At 40.7% G+C, this 15,181-nt stretch overlaps 1 protein-coding gene and 1 pseudogene across 3 annotated transcripts in view; both read left to right on the top strand.

The window, feature by feature from the left end:
* Positions 1–15,181, top strand: part of ACBD3 (acyl-CoA binding domain containing 3) — a 47,641-nt gene that overhangs the window by 19,519 nt on the left and 12,941 nt on the right. The window contains exons 2-5 of the mRNA XM_025381990.1: positions 3,628–3,769; positions 4,679–4,819; positions 7,882–8,040; positions 11,630–11,804. Of these exons, the coding sequence (XP_025237775.1) occupies positions 3,628–3,769; positions 4,679–4,819; positions 7,882–8,040; positions 11,630–11,804 (617 nt within the window). The remainder of the gene's footprint in view (positions 1–3,627; positions 3,770–4,678; positions 4,820–7,881; positions 8,041–11,629; positions 11,805–15,181) is intronic.
* On the top strand, positions 9,464–11,879 carry LOC112622395 (annotated as a pseudogene). 2 transcript variants are annotated; one of them, XR_003118981.1, is made up of 3 exons: positions 9,466–10,010; positions 11,775–11,783; positions 11,867–11,879. The product of XR_003118981.1 is annotated as a probable ribosome biogenesis protein RLP24 pseudogene, transcript variant X2 (transcript). The 2 variants fall into 2 exon arrangements; XR_003118980.1 differs by lacking the exons at positions 11,775–11,783; positions 11,867–11,879 and having other exon boundaries at positions 9,464–10,850.

Below are 15,181 nucleotides of genomic sequence, written 5' to 3' on the forward strand. Positions count from 1 at the left end.
ACGAGGCTAAGATCGGGAGCTGGAGCTATTTTTCAAATTATCACCATTTGTTAAAAGTGATAAGGGGGTGGGCATAGTGGCTCACGCCTGTAATCCCAATACTTTGGGAGGCTGAGGTGGGTGGATCACCTGAGGTTGGAAGTTGGAGACAAGCCTGGCCAACATGGTGAAACCCCATCTCTGCTAAAAATATAAAAACTAGCTGCGTGTGGTGGCACACACCTGTAGTCCCAGCTACTCGGGAGGCTGAGGCAGGAGAATCACTTGAACCCAGAAGATGGAAGCTGCAGTGAGTTTATGCAGTGAGATTGTGCCACTCACTGCACTCCAGCCTGGGCAACAGAGCGAGACTCCGTCTCAGAAAAACAGTGAGAAGGAAGTTGTTCTGGGCTGTGTTTCTCTAATAATCACCTGTGTCATAGTAGTGTAAGAAAATTTTGGTGATTAATGTACTTGTTAAGTGTTTGATGATTAATGTCATCACGTATTATGTGTTATATGTGCTGTATACTTTTATACAGCTGGCTGCACAGTAGGTTTGTTTACACCAGCGTCACCATAAATACTTGAGTTATGTGTCGCACCGTGTTGTGGTGGCTACCACACCACTAGGCCGTAGGAAAATTTGGGCTCCATTATTATCTTATGGGACTACAGTCATATAAACAATTTGTCCTTTACTGAAATGCCATTATGCAAGGCATGGCTGTACCGCATTGTTTCGACTTTCTCTTATTGATAACCTTTTATTTCCAGTCACAAGAAAACAGTGCTGCAATCAATGTCCTTGTATCTGCCTCCTTCTGTATATTTGGGAGTTCTTGTCAAGCATATGTAATGAGAACTGGAATGACTGGATCATAGGGCATACACATTTATAATTTTGAAATGCAGGTGTCTCTCATTGTCCATGGTTTTGCTTTCCCTGGTTTCAGATACCCAGGGTTAATCAAGGTCTGAAAATAGGTGAGTAGAGTACAGTCAGATATTTTGAGAGAGAGAGATCCCACATTCACATAACTTATTGTTGTATATTGTTATATAATTGTTATATTTTATTGAGAATGGGTACTTGTAGGATCTTAATAACTTTAGATGTTATCTTTTTTGTTTATCTGATGGGGGGGTCTTGCTATCTAATGCTTTTAATTTGTATTTCTTTTTTTTTTTTTTGAGACGGAGTCTTGCTCTGTCGCCCAGGCTGGAGTGCAGTGGCCAGATCTCAGCTCACTACAAGCTCCGCCTCCCGGGTTTACGCCATTCTCCTGCCTCAGCCTCCCGAGTAGCTGGGACTACAGGCGCCCGCCACCTTGCCCAGCTGGTTTTTTGTACTTTTTAGTAGAGACGGGGTTTCACCGTGTTAGCCAGGATGGTCTCGATCTCCTGACCTCGTGATCCGCCCGTCTCGGCCTCCCAAAGTGCTGGGATTACAGGCTTGAGCCACCGCGCCTGGCCTATTTGTATTTCTTGACTAGTGGGGTTGAATATCGTTTTGGATATTTATTGGCAGCTTCTATATTTTTTCTTCTGAGTTTCCTTTTGTTCTTTAACTCATATTCTTCTCACTCATTAGTGATTTTATTTCACTACTATATACATGAATGAGACATATAGGTAGCATATACTACTTTCAAGCCCCCTCCCCATTTTCTTTAAATTTGGTAGTCTGTTATCATTGGAATCAACCAGTAGTTAATGCTGCCATTTATCAAAGAAGCAGAACTGAGTATTTCCCATTTTACTAGAACCTAATTTCATACGGCTTTTAAATGTTGGTAGCAGTTAGTCTTTATAGGTCAAACTGGTCGCACTCTTCATTGCCTATATGGAAACTTACCAGAGTCAATCAGATGAAGGAAAGAAAAGCATTAATAGTTTTTAATAATAATAATCCTGTTTGCCAGGCACGGTGGCTCACGCCTGTAATCCCAGCACTTTGGGAGGCTGAGATGGGCAGATCACGAGGTCAGGAGATCGAGACCATCCTGGCTAACACGGTGAAACCCCATCTCTACTAAAAATACAAAAATTAGCCAGGCGTAGTGGCGGGCGCCTGTAGTCCCAGCTACTCAGGAGGCTGAGGCAGGAGAATGGCGTGAACCCAGGAGGTGGAGCTTGCAGTGAGCCGAGATCGCGCCACTGCACTCCAGCCTGGGCGACTGAGCGAGACTCCGTCTCAAAAATAATAATAATAATAATAATAATAATAATCCTATTGCCTCTGAAGTAGCAACCTCTGAAGTGTAACCCTCTCTTTATTGATGAATAAACTGAGAGGTTGAATGGTCACATAGCTAGGAAGTGTCTCAGATGAGATTTAAACCCAGGCCATCCAATTCCAAAGCCTTTTCCACCACATTGTACTGCCTCAGTGGGATGGATACATTTTTGAATACAGCCTTTCAAAGTGTATGTAATCTCTTATGCATGATCATGTTAAAAGGGACTAATATAAAATTATTTTAAGTGTTTCTTTTCTCTTTTGGCTAAAAATTATTTTTAAAAGCTATTTTAAAAACCGATTGTTGGCCTGGACATGGTGGCTCACACCTGTAATCCCAGCACTTTGGGAGGCTGAGGCAGGAGGATTGCTTGAGCCCAGGGTTCAAGACCAGTCTGGGCAACATTGTAAGACATTGTCTCTGCAAAAAATAAAAAATTAACCAGATGTAGTGGCACGTGCCTGTAGTCCCAGCTTCTCAGGAGGCTGAGGCAGAAGGATTGCTTAAGCCTGGGAGATCAAGGCAGCAGCCTGACTGCAGCTTGACAGATGGGTTTTTCTGTAGTAGCTTTAGCGTGAATATTGATAGTTGGCTTATTTTTACAACATAATTCAGGATAGGCGTGGTGGTTCACACCTGTAATGCCGTCTCTTTGGGGGACTGAGGCGGGAGAATCACTTGAGCTCAGGAGTTTGAGACCAGCCTGGGCAACATAACGAGACCTTGTCTCTACAAAAATAAAAACATTTTCCAGGGATGATGGCACATGCTCCACCTGTAGTCCCAGGTAGTTGGGTAGCTGAGGTGGGAGGATCACTTAAGCTCAGCAGGTTGAGGCTGCAGTGAGCTGTGATCATGCCACTGCATTCCAGCCTGGGCAATGGAGCGAGACCTTGTCTCAAAAAAAAAAAGCAAAAAAAAAAAAACCATCATACAGGATTTCTGTCTTAGGTTCTGTTATTAATAAAATGTAGTAATTGGGCTGGGCATGCTGGCTCAAATCCCAGCACTTTTGAAAAGGAGGCTGAGACGAAGAGGCTTGCTTGAACCCAAGAGTTCGAGACCAGCCTGGGCAGCCCCCGTCTCTGCAAGAAGACATGTTTGGTGGCACGCACGTATAGTCCAGCTACCTGGGGGGCTGAGGTAGGAGGATCATTTGAGTCCAGGAGGTCAAGGCTGCAGTGAGCCGTCATCACACCATTGCACTCCAGCCTGGACAACAGAGTAAGACTCTGTCTAAAAATAAAAACATTTTTAAAAAGTAATTGAAATAAAAATTTCACTATAATAGTGTTTGTGTCTATTACAGGCAGTTTGTGACATACTTTGTAGTAAAACTTTAGTATATAATGCTGAAAATTACATATTTTGCCAGTGCTAATTGTTTTCTTTGTGTTTCTTACAGAAAAAGATGGCAAAGCATTTCATTCAACTTATGAAGAAAAATTGAAGCTTGTGGCACTGCATAAGCAGGTTCTTATGGGCCCATATAATCCAGACACTTGTCCTGAGGTTGGATTCTTTGATGTGCTGGGGAATGACAGGAGGTAACAGTGTTTTCTGTGTAGTGAATTTAATGAGAATAATGTTGGCAAAGGGTACAATGTGTATTGGTTAAGACGTGAATAGCTGGCTCATTAGCTTAAAATAAGAACTTAACATTTTTTCTTGTAGCTTCTGGAGTCTTCAGATATTTATCTGTTTTTAGTTTAGAGATGTTTATGGCTAAATATTGTGGAAGAACTGTATTCATCTGATTATTAACATAAGACAAGTAGAGGTTCATTTGGTTCTTCCCAAATAATATTAAAAGTAGCCGTTTAAAATACATAGTAATTGATTGCGTTATTGAGGCATAAAAAAATTGTGACAAAAAAAATACATTGAGTATTTTTGTTTAATTAAGGTTCAAATATTATATAAGAAAAGTAGGCCGGGTGCAGCAGTTCACGCCTGTAATCCCGGCACTTTGGGAGTCCAAGGTGGGTGGACCATTTGAGGTCAGGAGTTCAAGACCAGCCTGGCCAACATAGTAAAACCTCATCTCTACTAAAAATAAAAAAATTAGCCAGCAGTAGTAGTGCACGCCTGTAATTCCAGCTACTTGGGAGACTGAAGCAGGAGAATCGCTTGAGCCTGGGAGGCAGAGGTTTTGGTGAGCCAAGATCACACCATTGCATTCCAGTCTGGGCAACAAAGTGAGATCCTGTCTCAAAAAAAAAAATTGATACCCTTTTGCTGTATGGGAATCATCAGCAATGCAGTTGTTTGGATTGTATGTGGCATATCTAGTAAATCAATATGTACTTGTTAAAACTTGAAGTTTTGAGCCTTTTGCTTACAGTAGAATCATTCTTCATTTTAGTTACAATTGAGAATTATTCATATTTAGTTTAAATTTAAAAGTTCTCTTTCTACTAAGAAGGGGAGGTAACTTTTCTTGTTATTCCTTACAGGAGAGAATGGGCAGCCCTGGGAAACATGTCTAAAGAGGATGCCATGGTGGAGTTTGTCAAGCTCTTAAATAGGTGTTGCCATCTCTTTTCAACGTACGTTGCGTCCCACAAAATAGAGAAGGAAGAGCAAGAAAAAAAAAGGTGAAGTTTAAGGGCATGGAATACTTTACTGCTGCACAGCCCAGTGTACTGATGCTTTTGTTTTATGGAGTGTCTGTTTTAGTTCTAGATCAGGTGTTTTGCTTTCCTTGGATCCCCGTTTCTTGTGGCAATTGTTCAAACTTCCTGATGTGAGCAGGTATTTATATTATGAGTTTTGTGGGGAGGGAGAACTGCTTCCTACTGGCTGTGCCTTTAAAAGAAACCTCCCATCCATCATGGCCTTCCTTTTGTTTTATTACAGTAAGTTTCTGAATAAGCCCCACCATAAACTCAACCACTCCCTCCTCCCTATCCTCTGGTCTTACATACCCTTTGCTGCAGTCTCCCTTGAGCTTCTAGAATACTCATGCTCCATTTCATTGTTTGCAACTATGCTACCTTATATAGACATTCATGTTGGCTTTGGCGTCCAGCTGGCTTATTGATTATTTTCACGTTTTGGAGGAGGAGCTACTAAATATGCTGTTTATGTTTCTGGGATTCTCCGTTGTAGTTGTGAATTAGAATTATAGTTACACCTTATTTATCTAGTAGCTATATTTTCAACAGTTTTGACTACCTAAAATTTTAAGTGATGAAAATGATGCCACAAAACCAATTTTTCTTCAGGTTATGTTATACTTTTTTTTTTTAGATGGAGTCTTGCTCCGTTGCTATTGCTCAGGCTGGAGTGCAGTGAAATGATCCTCTGCCTCCTGGGTTCAAGCAGTTCTCCTGCCTCAGCCTCTCGAGTAGCTGGGATTACAGGTGCCTGCCACCAACCCAGCTAATTTTTGTGTTTTTAGTAGAGATGAGGTTTCACTATGTTGGCCAGGCTGGTCTCAAACTCCTGACCTCAGGTGATCCACTGCCTCAACCTCCCAAAGTGCTGGGATTACAGGCGTGAGCCACGTTGCCCAACAGATGTTATTTTTAAAAACAATTGATTCTCTGGTTTCCTGCCTTAACCTGGATTAAAAATAACAGATTAGAAGAGAAAATAGCTTGATAGTGAGGGACATAATAGAAAGCATGAAAAATAGACATGAGAATTATAAAAGCATGGCATTCAGGGGTCATATAATATGAAGGTAAACTCCATTACAATAGTATGATGTACAGTTTTTATGTTTATAGCTGTAACCCCTGAGTCATCAAGAGATGGAACATTAGTTATGATTTATTCCTGTTTAAGATAATAGGAAATGGCTTAATTACATTTTCAGAAGATATTTATCCAAAGAAAGTTTTTTTTAATCTAAAAGAAAGGTTTTGGTTCTTAGGAGAATAGAATGAGATTTCTTTAACTGGAAAATTGATTTATGTCCTATAGTCCTTTGTGTAGTGATGTTGGATCAATCAGGTATCGCTATGATGTCTGTAGAATAAGTATCTATTGCTTTTTAAGTTCTTATTTTAATGATATATATGCATATTTCTCTTAAGCATTGTCAAAAGTTACTATTCAACATATAGAGCTGCATTTTCTTTTTAAAAATATACTTTTGTCATGGGATAAAGTCCATATAGAATTATTTTAAAGTGTTGAAGAGTAGATTTCACCTATCCTGAAGCTTAAGCTCTGGCTTGTGAACCTTCTTGCCCTGTACCAGTTGTGACACATTAAAAGTAGGTCATGGCTGGGTGCAGTGGCTCACGCCTGTGGCGGCTCACATCTGTAATCTCAGCACTTTGGGAGGCCAACGCGGGCAGATCACTTGAGTCCAAGAGTTCAGGACCAGCCTGGGCCACATGGCAAAACCCCATCTCTACAAAAAAAACATAAAAATTAGCCGAGTGTGGTTGCAGGTTCCTATAGTTCCAGCTACTCAGGAGGCTAAGGTGGGAGGATCGTTTGAGCCTGGGAGGCAGAGGTTGCAGTGAGCCAGGAACGTGCCTCTGCACTGCAGTCTGGGTGACAGAGTAAGACCCTGTCTCAGAAAAAAAAAAAAGTAGGTCATGTTATTGCTTTATTTTGAGCCTTGGCTGTGGCTCAGGTAGTTGTTAATCACTTATAGGAGTTAGAGGGGAGAAAGGTGAGGTAGCCCAGACAATTCTCGTGGTAGAAACAAGAAATGGTGTTTTATCTGATACTCCTTGGAAATCTTCCCTTTCATCCTGTCTGCAGCCTCCCTGGACACCATACCACTCTCAGACCCTGAAGATGTCCCTTCCTAGCACAATAGGATCTGTTCTTTTTGGAAGGGTCTTGTGGGATGGGTGAAAGCTGGGCAAGGGCCGCACTGAGAGGTTAGCCATTCTTTTTTAAATTAAAAGCTTAAAAAAATTTTAATTTCAGAAATAATACACAAATATATTCAATATAAAGATTTTCATTTATGGCAGTATGTGAAACACAAACTGAAAAAAATCTTTTTTCCCACCTTTTTTTTATTCCACTCTCCTTTGTGTAGATAATAACTGATAAATTTAGGGTATATCCTTCCAGATCTTTTCCTTTGTATTCACCTTTTTTTTTTTTTCATTAAGCAAATGTATTAAATGTCTTTACATATTAGGCATGTATTTCTATCCTTTGGCTCTGCGGTGTTTCAGGGTGGATTTTTTACTTCTATACACATTTGTCGAGTGCTTGTTCTTTCTAGCACTGTGCCAAGCCCTGAGGATGTAGTGGTGTGAGATAGGCAGTCTCTTTCCCTATGAAGCATCTACTTTAATGGGTAAGGCAGATCTATTGCTAAATGTATCACACAAATTTAATTACAATGACAGCAGGTATTATGAAGGAAAAGCTTTTAGTGCTGTGAGCCTGTATTAGAGGGGATCCTTCAGGGTATGGGAATATTATAATGATTTAAGTAGTGTCTTATGATGGACACATTTCTGTTGCTGTGCAACAGGAATTATTCTTGATGTGATTTGTATATTGTGAGATTGATTCCCTGTAAGTTTCTGCTAGTAAAGTGTGTGTATTTTAAATTTTGATATATATATCCACATTGTTCTCTAAAAAGGTCATGTCAGTTTTCACTGGGAACTAAAGTTTTATATTTAAAAAGGATTCAATGTATAGTGTTCATTCTCTATCCTTTGCTTTGTAGGAAGGAGGAAGAGGAGCGAAGGCGGCGTGAAGAGGAAGAAAGAGAACGTCTGCAACAGGAGGAAGAGAAACGTAGGAGAGAAGAAGAGGAAAGGCTTCGACGGGAGGAAGAAGAAAGGAGACGGATAGAAGAAGAGAGGCTTCGGTTGGAGCAGCAAAAGTAAGCTTATTATGTGGCTTATGTTTTAAAATAAGAAATGGAAAAAAAGAAAAAGAATAAAAATAAGAAATGAGCAGGCTGGGCGTGGTGGCTCACGCCTGTAATCCTAGCACTTTGGGAGGCGGAGGCAGGCAGATCACCTGAAGTTGGGAGATGGAGACCATCCTGGCTAACACGGTGAAACCCTGTCTCCATTAAAAATACAAAAAATACAAAAAATTAGCCTGGCACGGTGGCACATGCCTGTAATCCCAGCTACTCGGGAGGCTGAGGCAGGAGAATCGCTTGAACCCAGGAGGCGGAGGTTGCAGTGAGCCAAGATCATGCCATTGTACTCCAGCCTGGGCACAAGAGCAAAACTACGTCTCAAAAAAAAAGAAAAAAGGAATGTGTTAGAAGGTTTTGGGGTTCACTTGCAGAACCTAGAGATTGGAAGCAGTAACTGAGGTTACTTGGTTGTGCTCTCTGTTTCTTGTCTCTGCTTCTCTCAGCTTATGTCTCTGCTTCATTCTTGCTCTCTGCAAGTTGTCACTGTCTGCTTTGGCATATGCAAGTCTATCCCAGAATTTATTTGGTCCATGTTTCCATGCATCTGACAGAGACTGGCTGGAATCTGTGAGACCCAGTTGCAGCTTCCCAGGACAGAGAATCTTCTTGGCCCAGTCTATGTCAGATATCCATTTATGGTCCTTAGTACAAGATTTGGTGGCTGCAACTATTGCTTACTCAGTAAGGGCTTTGAGACACAGGGACTGACGGTTCTTCAAGAGGGACTGTGGGTACAAAGAGGCAGTGATTTAACACCTATAGAGCACTGTGGGAAGTAAGTCTGAGGTTGTAGGGGTGGCATGGCTTATAGGTTAAACCAGAGAAGTTGAGAGTCCATTGATTTCTTCTCATTATTTCTGGGTAGTTCCTCAGAAAAAGATTTAGTGCTAGCCTCAAACTCACCCAGGGCCTCATTCAACTTTGGAGAAAGACTATGAATGCAGTTCTTTTTGCGGGGAGGTTGTCCTAGGTGGATCCAGTGTTGTGCTGTATGCAGGAGTTTGTGAGGCTTTGCTTTGTTATCTATTAATAGATGGCTGTGAGGTCTCTGTTAAGTTGGTCACATAAGTGGTTGCTGGCCGTGGTGGCTCATGCCTGTAATCCCAGCACTTTGGGAGGCCGAGGTGGGCAGATCACTTGAGGTCAGGGGTTTGAAACCAGCCTGGCCAACATGGTGAAACCATCTCTACTAAAAATATAGATTAGCCAGGCATGGTGGCAGGTGCCTGTAATCCCAGCTACTTGGGAGGCTGAGGCAGGAGAATCGCTTGAACCTGGGGGGTGGAGGTTGCAGTGAGCTGAGATCACACCACTGCACTCCAGCATGGGTGACAGAGTGAAACTCCGTCTCAAGAAAAAAAAAAAAAAAGGACTTCCTCTCAAGCTTGGCGTTTGTTTGGTGGGGTCCCACGCAGGTTCAACAAGCGTATCGAGAAGTGTTATTTCTGTTCGGGGCCCATCTACCCTGGACACGGCATGATGTTCGTCCACAACGATTGCAAGGTGTTCAGATTTTGCAAATCTAAATGTCATAAAAACTTTAAAAAGAAGCGCAATCCTTGCAAAGTTAGGTGGACCAAAGCTTTCCGGAAAGCAGCTGGCAAGGAGCTTACAGTGGATAATTCATTTGAATTTGAAAAACGTAGAAATGAACCTATCAAATACCAGCAAGAGCTATGGAATAAGACTATTGATGCAATGAAGAGAGTTGAAGAGATCAAACAGAAACGCCAAGCTAAATTTATAATGAACAGATTGAAGAAAAATAAAGAGCTACAGAAAGTTCAGTATATCAAAGAAGTCAAGCAAAACATCCATCTTATCTGAGCCCCTCTTGCAGGCAAAGGGAAGCAGTTGGAAGAGAAAATGGTACAGCAGTTACAAGAGGATGTGGACATGGAAGATGCTCCTTAAAAATCTCTGTAACCATTTCTTTTGTGTACATTTGAAAATGCCCTTTGGATACTTGGAACTGCTAAATTATTTTATTTTTTACATAAGGTCACTTAAATGAAAAGCGATTAAAATACATCTTTCCTACATTGCCATCTACTTAACATCAGATATTACGGATGTTAGATTGCATCTCAGTGTTAAATCTTCACTGATAGATGTACTTAAGTAAATCATGAAAATTCTCCTTGTAACTATAGAAGTGAATTGTGGATGTAAAATGGTTATGCCATTTGGATAATGGCACTAGGCAGCATTTGTATAGTAACTAATGGCAAAAATTCATGGCTAGTGATGTATAAAATAAAATATTCTTTGCAGTAAAATATTTCCTTTATTAATGTTATAGAAGGGAGGGATACAAAAAGAAACTAACAGTTTGTATGGCAGTGTCAGATACTATTTTAATTTTATTTTTCCTGTTTTGGTTTATTTGCATCTTAGAAGAGCATAATGACATTGTTTGATGCAGCCTAAATTATGCTGGACTGTTTTGACCTGGTTTAACCCTTCTGATAGGTAGTTGTGGATGTTGGGGATGAGAACTGAATAATCTTTGCCTGGGGTGACACTACACTATAGAATTTCCACTTTGGAGAATATTCAGTTCTAACTTGTGATTCCTGGTAGAACAAACTTTATTTTTCTAGCCCAGCAATGATCTAGAAGCAGAGGAATCCCAGCGCCTTTGAAAAGTTATTATGTGGTTGTCTTTTAAAAAGCTCCTGTTTTTGGAAAGTAGAATTTGTGGGTACAACATATGTTCATTATTTGTACATAAAATAAAACCATTTAAAAAGTAAAAAAAAGGAAAAAAAGCAGCAACAGCATGTGGTTTATCTGTAAAAGAATATGAGTGTCTCTAAACTAAGCATGCCAAGATATTTTCAGTATTTCCTTTATTAAGACAGGCTTTAAATTAAATGCTGTGGACCCTCAGTTTTTCACTGGCCTTATTTATACTTACCAGGGCCACCTGTAACATCTTCCAGCTATTCTTCAGCCTCTTAACTGTTTTTTATGTATTTAGGTAGAGAAGCCATAACCAACAGTTAAATACCTCATCTATGTCAGAGATGACAATCCATCATCTTACAGCATCATGGTTAATTAGTATAGCTCTAGAGCCAAACTGCCTGGATTTGCATTAGCTAGCAGTATAGTCTTGGGCAAGTAAATGAAGTCCTGGATTTGCATCTGCTAGCAGTATAGTCTTGGGCAAGTAACTGAACCCTCTGTCATAGGGTTGTTGTGAGGACTAAATGGGTTAGTATGTGTACTTTCAACCCTGCATGGCACATAGTAAGGGCACAATAAGTGTTAGTAATTATGATGGTGGTAATGATGATGATCATATGCTTATCTTCCATCCCAAATTTTCCTGGAAAATCCTAAGTACAAAATTAGAGGCCAGGCTTATTTTCTTAAATCTTTCTTCTGGACCCAGAACACATATTAATTGGTATACATTAGTAGCTTAGTTGTTTTTAAGAGTTACAAACTATGAAAGTAAGTAATAAAGACATTTTATTTTGTCATGAACAATCTCCTATAGCCAGACTAGTATATATATGTTTAATGTTTTTAGGCAGCAGATAATGGCAGCTTTAAACTCCCAGACTGCCGTGCAGTTCCAGCAGTATGCAGCCCAACAGTATCCAGGGAACTACGAACAGCAGCAAATTCTCATCCGCCAGTTGCAGGAGCAACACTATCAGCAGTATATGCAGCAGTTGTATCAAGTCCAACTTGCACAGCAACAGGTATGATAGACAACCCTAGACTTCAGCCTTAGAGAGAGTTTTTAGTTTCACTGGAACCCAAGTTCTTTTTTAACAGTCGCAGATGAATTTTGCATTAGTTAGCCTCTAAGGTATAAAGTAACTTTTGGGTGATCTTTTAGGCAGACTTGAGAATTGCACAGGCAATTGTGAGAGAAAATATGTGTTTTCAAAGCAACTGATGATGCTATATTGTTATAAGGATATTTGGGAGTTGTATGGGTTGAGTGTCTTTACTCTGAGTCTGGCATAGACCCTAATGGTGGTTCTGGAACATGAGGACCTAAGTGAGTAGCCTTAGTTCAGAGATGTCCTTCAGGCAGTGCACTGTCAGGCTCAGACAGCCTCCAGTGGGAGGACTCCCCTGCCCTAAGACCATGGAATGGTTCTGCAGAGCTAGCTTGGGTCCATTTGACTTTGTGTTAGGCACCATAGTTAGGCAGTGCTCATGACAGCACATTACTATTCCTCCTCCAACTACCTGCCCCCAAACATTTTGCTTCCACCTAGGAGAGGTTGCTTTAGGTGAAAGAACATGGGACTGGGAGTCTGATAACATTTGAATTCTCTTCGGGCTTTGACGTTACCTTGTTTGATCTCAGACAAGTTATGACTGCTCTGATTGTTCTGCACTTTCTTTCAGTCCGTGACAATAGGATATAAAATCAAAGCACCTGTCCTGTTAACCTCACAGGACTATCAGAGGAGTCAAATGAGAAGAGTTACCCTGTGAACCATTTTTGTACTTGTGGAAGACAATTTTACATTCATTTTTTACATCTTGTGCAGGCATAAAATACCTCCTTAGACTTAACCTAGCTTAGTTTAACTTACTTAATTTTCACTTACAAAGCAGTTACCACCTGTCAGAAAATCTGAGGGAAGAAAAGTGTTACATTATAGTTGCTCAACATTTCTTTTTTTTTTTTTTTTTTTTTTTGAGACGGAGTCTCGCTCTGTCGCCCAGGCTGGAGTGCAGTGGCCGGATCTCAGCTCACTGCAAGCTCCGCATCCCGGGTTTACGCCATTCTCCTGCCTCAGCCTCCCGAGTAGCTGGGACTACAGGCGCCCACCACCTTGCCCGGCTAGTTTTTTTGTATTTTTTAGTAGAGACGGGGTTTCACCGTATTAGCCAGGATAGTCTCGATCTCCTGACCTCGTGATCTGCCCATCTCGGCCTCCCAAAGTGCTGGGATTACAGGCTTGAGCCACCGTGCCCGGCCGCTCAGCATTTCTTATGGCATGAAGTAATCTTTGTCGTTTTTGCCAGACTCTTTAAATTCCTTGAAAATGTGTATTCTTACCTAAACAGCGTTTTCTCCTGAGTCTTTAGCATCAGAAGTTAAAAAGCACTGCAGGTTTTTTGTAATCCTGAAGAGGAGGAAAAGATGCCAAACCAGAGTTTATTCAAGATAATAAATGGTATTTTTGAGAGATTTATTCTCTCTCCTCTGAAGCCTGTTTCTACTTTAGTTTCACTTTTCCTCCTGCTTTGATAGGCAGTGAGATCATTTTTAATAGCACATACACTTTGCTCTGTCCTGTTTATAGGTTGCTATCACTTAATGAGAAGAAAGTCAAATAGGACAAAACCACAAATCTTTGAAATGAAACTAGAAAGCCATAATAGAGGCTGGACATAGTGGCTCATGCCTTTAATCGCAGCACTTGGGGAGGCCAAGGCCAAAATGGTTGCTTGAGACCGGGAGTTTCAGACCAGCCTGGGCAACATTGGGAGACCCCATCTCTTAAAAAAAGAAAAAAAAAACAGCTGGGCATGGCGGTGCATGCCTCTAGTCCCAGTTACTTGGATGACTGAGGCGGGAGGATCACTTAAGCTCAGGAGTTTGAGGCTGTAGTGAACTGTGATGGCACCACTACATTCCAGCCTGGGTGACAAAGCGAGACCCTGTCTTGAAAAAAAAAAAAAAAAGCCATAGGCCAGGTGTGGTAGCTCACGCCTGTAATCCCAGCCCTTTGGGAGGCTGAAGTGGGTGGATCACTTGAGGTTGGGAGTTCGAGACCAGCCTGACCAATATGGAGAAACCCCGTCTCTATTAAAAATACAAAATTAGCCGGGCATGGTGGTATATGTCTGTAATCCCACCTACTCGGGAGGCTGAGGCAGGAGAATCACTTGAACCTAGGAGGCGGAGGTTTCAGTGAGCCAAGATTGTACCATTGCACTCCAGCCTGGGCAACAAGAGTGAAACTCCATCTCAAAAAAAAAAAAAGCCATTATTTGAGATTAGAGTGATCAAACTCAGTTTATCAAATTGATTGGTTGCTTCTGAGAAGAGAAAAGGAAAGGGACTGGGGAAGGAACAAAGGGAACTTTACTCCTATAAAATACTAATTTTTATATAAATAGCAAAATGAATACATTTGTTAATTTTGGGGTGTAGATACATTTGTGGGTGTTTGTTACATTGCTTTTTACCTTTCTGTGCTTTTTTAAACTTCCTAAAAACAGGAAAGAGTATGTAAATATATCAGTACAATCTATTACATGTAGTACAATAGACTCATGGTCAGGGGATCCCAGAGAAAATTGTTTTTCTGCTAGAGCCTTTCAAGAAAGGATTAGTGGAGATGAGGGACCATTTGAGCTGGGCCTATTGATCATCAAAAATGCTCTTTTGCTTTCCTGTCATGCAGTGAATGCTCTGAGTGTGCTGACTTGTTTTGATTTTAGGTACTTTTTCTGGAAGGCCAGTATCCCCTCTAGAATACTGATGTGGAAATTACTGAAAATCCAGACCTTGGAAGAAGATATCTTAAAATCTTAAGCGTGTTATTAACCTATATTAAAAGCAAAGAGAGGCATTGCTTTTCATTTAAGTAATTGACTTGTAAATGATACATTCAATGAAATGTGTTTAGAGATGTGCCAAAATTTATCATTATCCCTACCCCATGGGATCATAAAGACTTTTTCCGTGTGTGTGTGTGTGTGTGTGTGTGTGTGTGTGTGTGTGTGTGTGTATTTTTTTTCCTGCAGTGAACATATGCTTACTTGCTTGCTTGTGACAGTGTTTTAGTTTAAAACATTGTTTACATGCCCAAATGCTCATCAACAGTAGAATGGATAGATTGTATCTTTTCATGATGGAATAACTTAATAGTAATGCAAACAACGAAATACAATTACTTGTGACCCTATAGATGTAGCTTATAAAAGTAATGTTGAGTGAAGCCAGACATAAAAAAGAACGTATACTATACAACCCATTTCTATAAAGTTTTAAAATAGGCAAAGCAAATCTATAGTGTTATAAGTCAGAATAGTTGTTACCCTTCAGGGCAGGTGCCCAGAAAGGGGTACCAGGGAATATTCTGGATGCAGATACTGTCTTGAT

The sequence above is a fragment of the Theropithecus gelada genome, chromosome 1 (genome assembly GCF_003255815.1).
Source record: "Theropithecus gelada isolate Dixy chromosome 1, Tgel_1.0, whole genome shotgun sequence".
Classification (NCBI taxonomy): domain Eukaryota; kingdom Metazoa; phylum Chordata; class Mammalia; order Primates; family Cercopithecidae; genus Theropithecus; species Theropithecus gelada.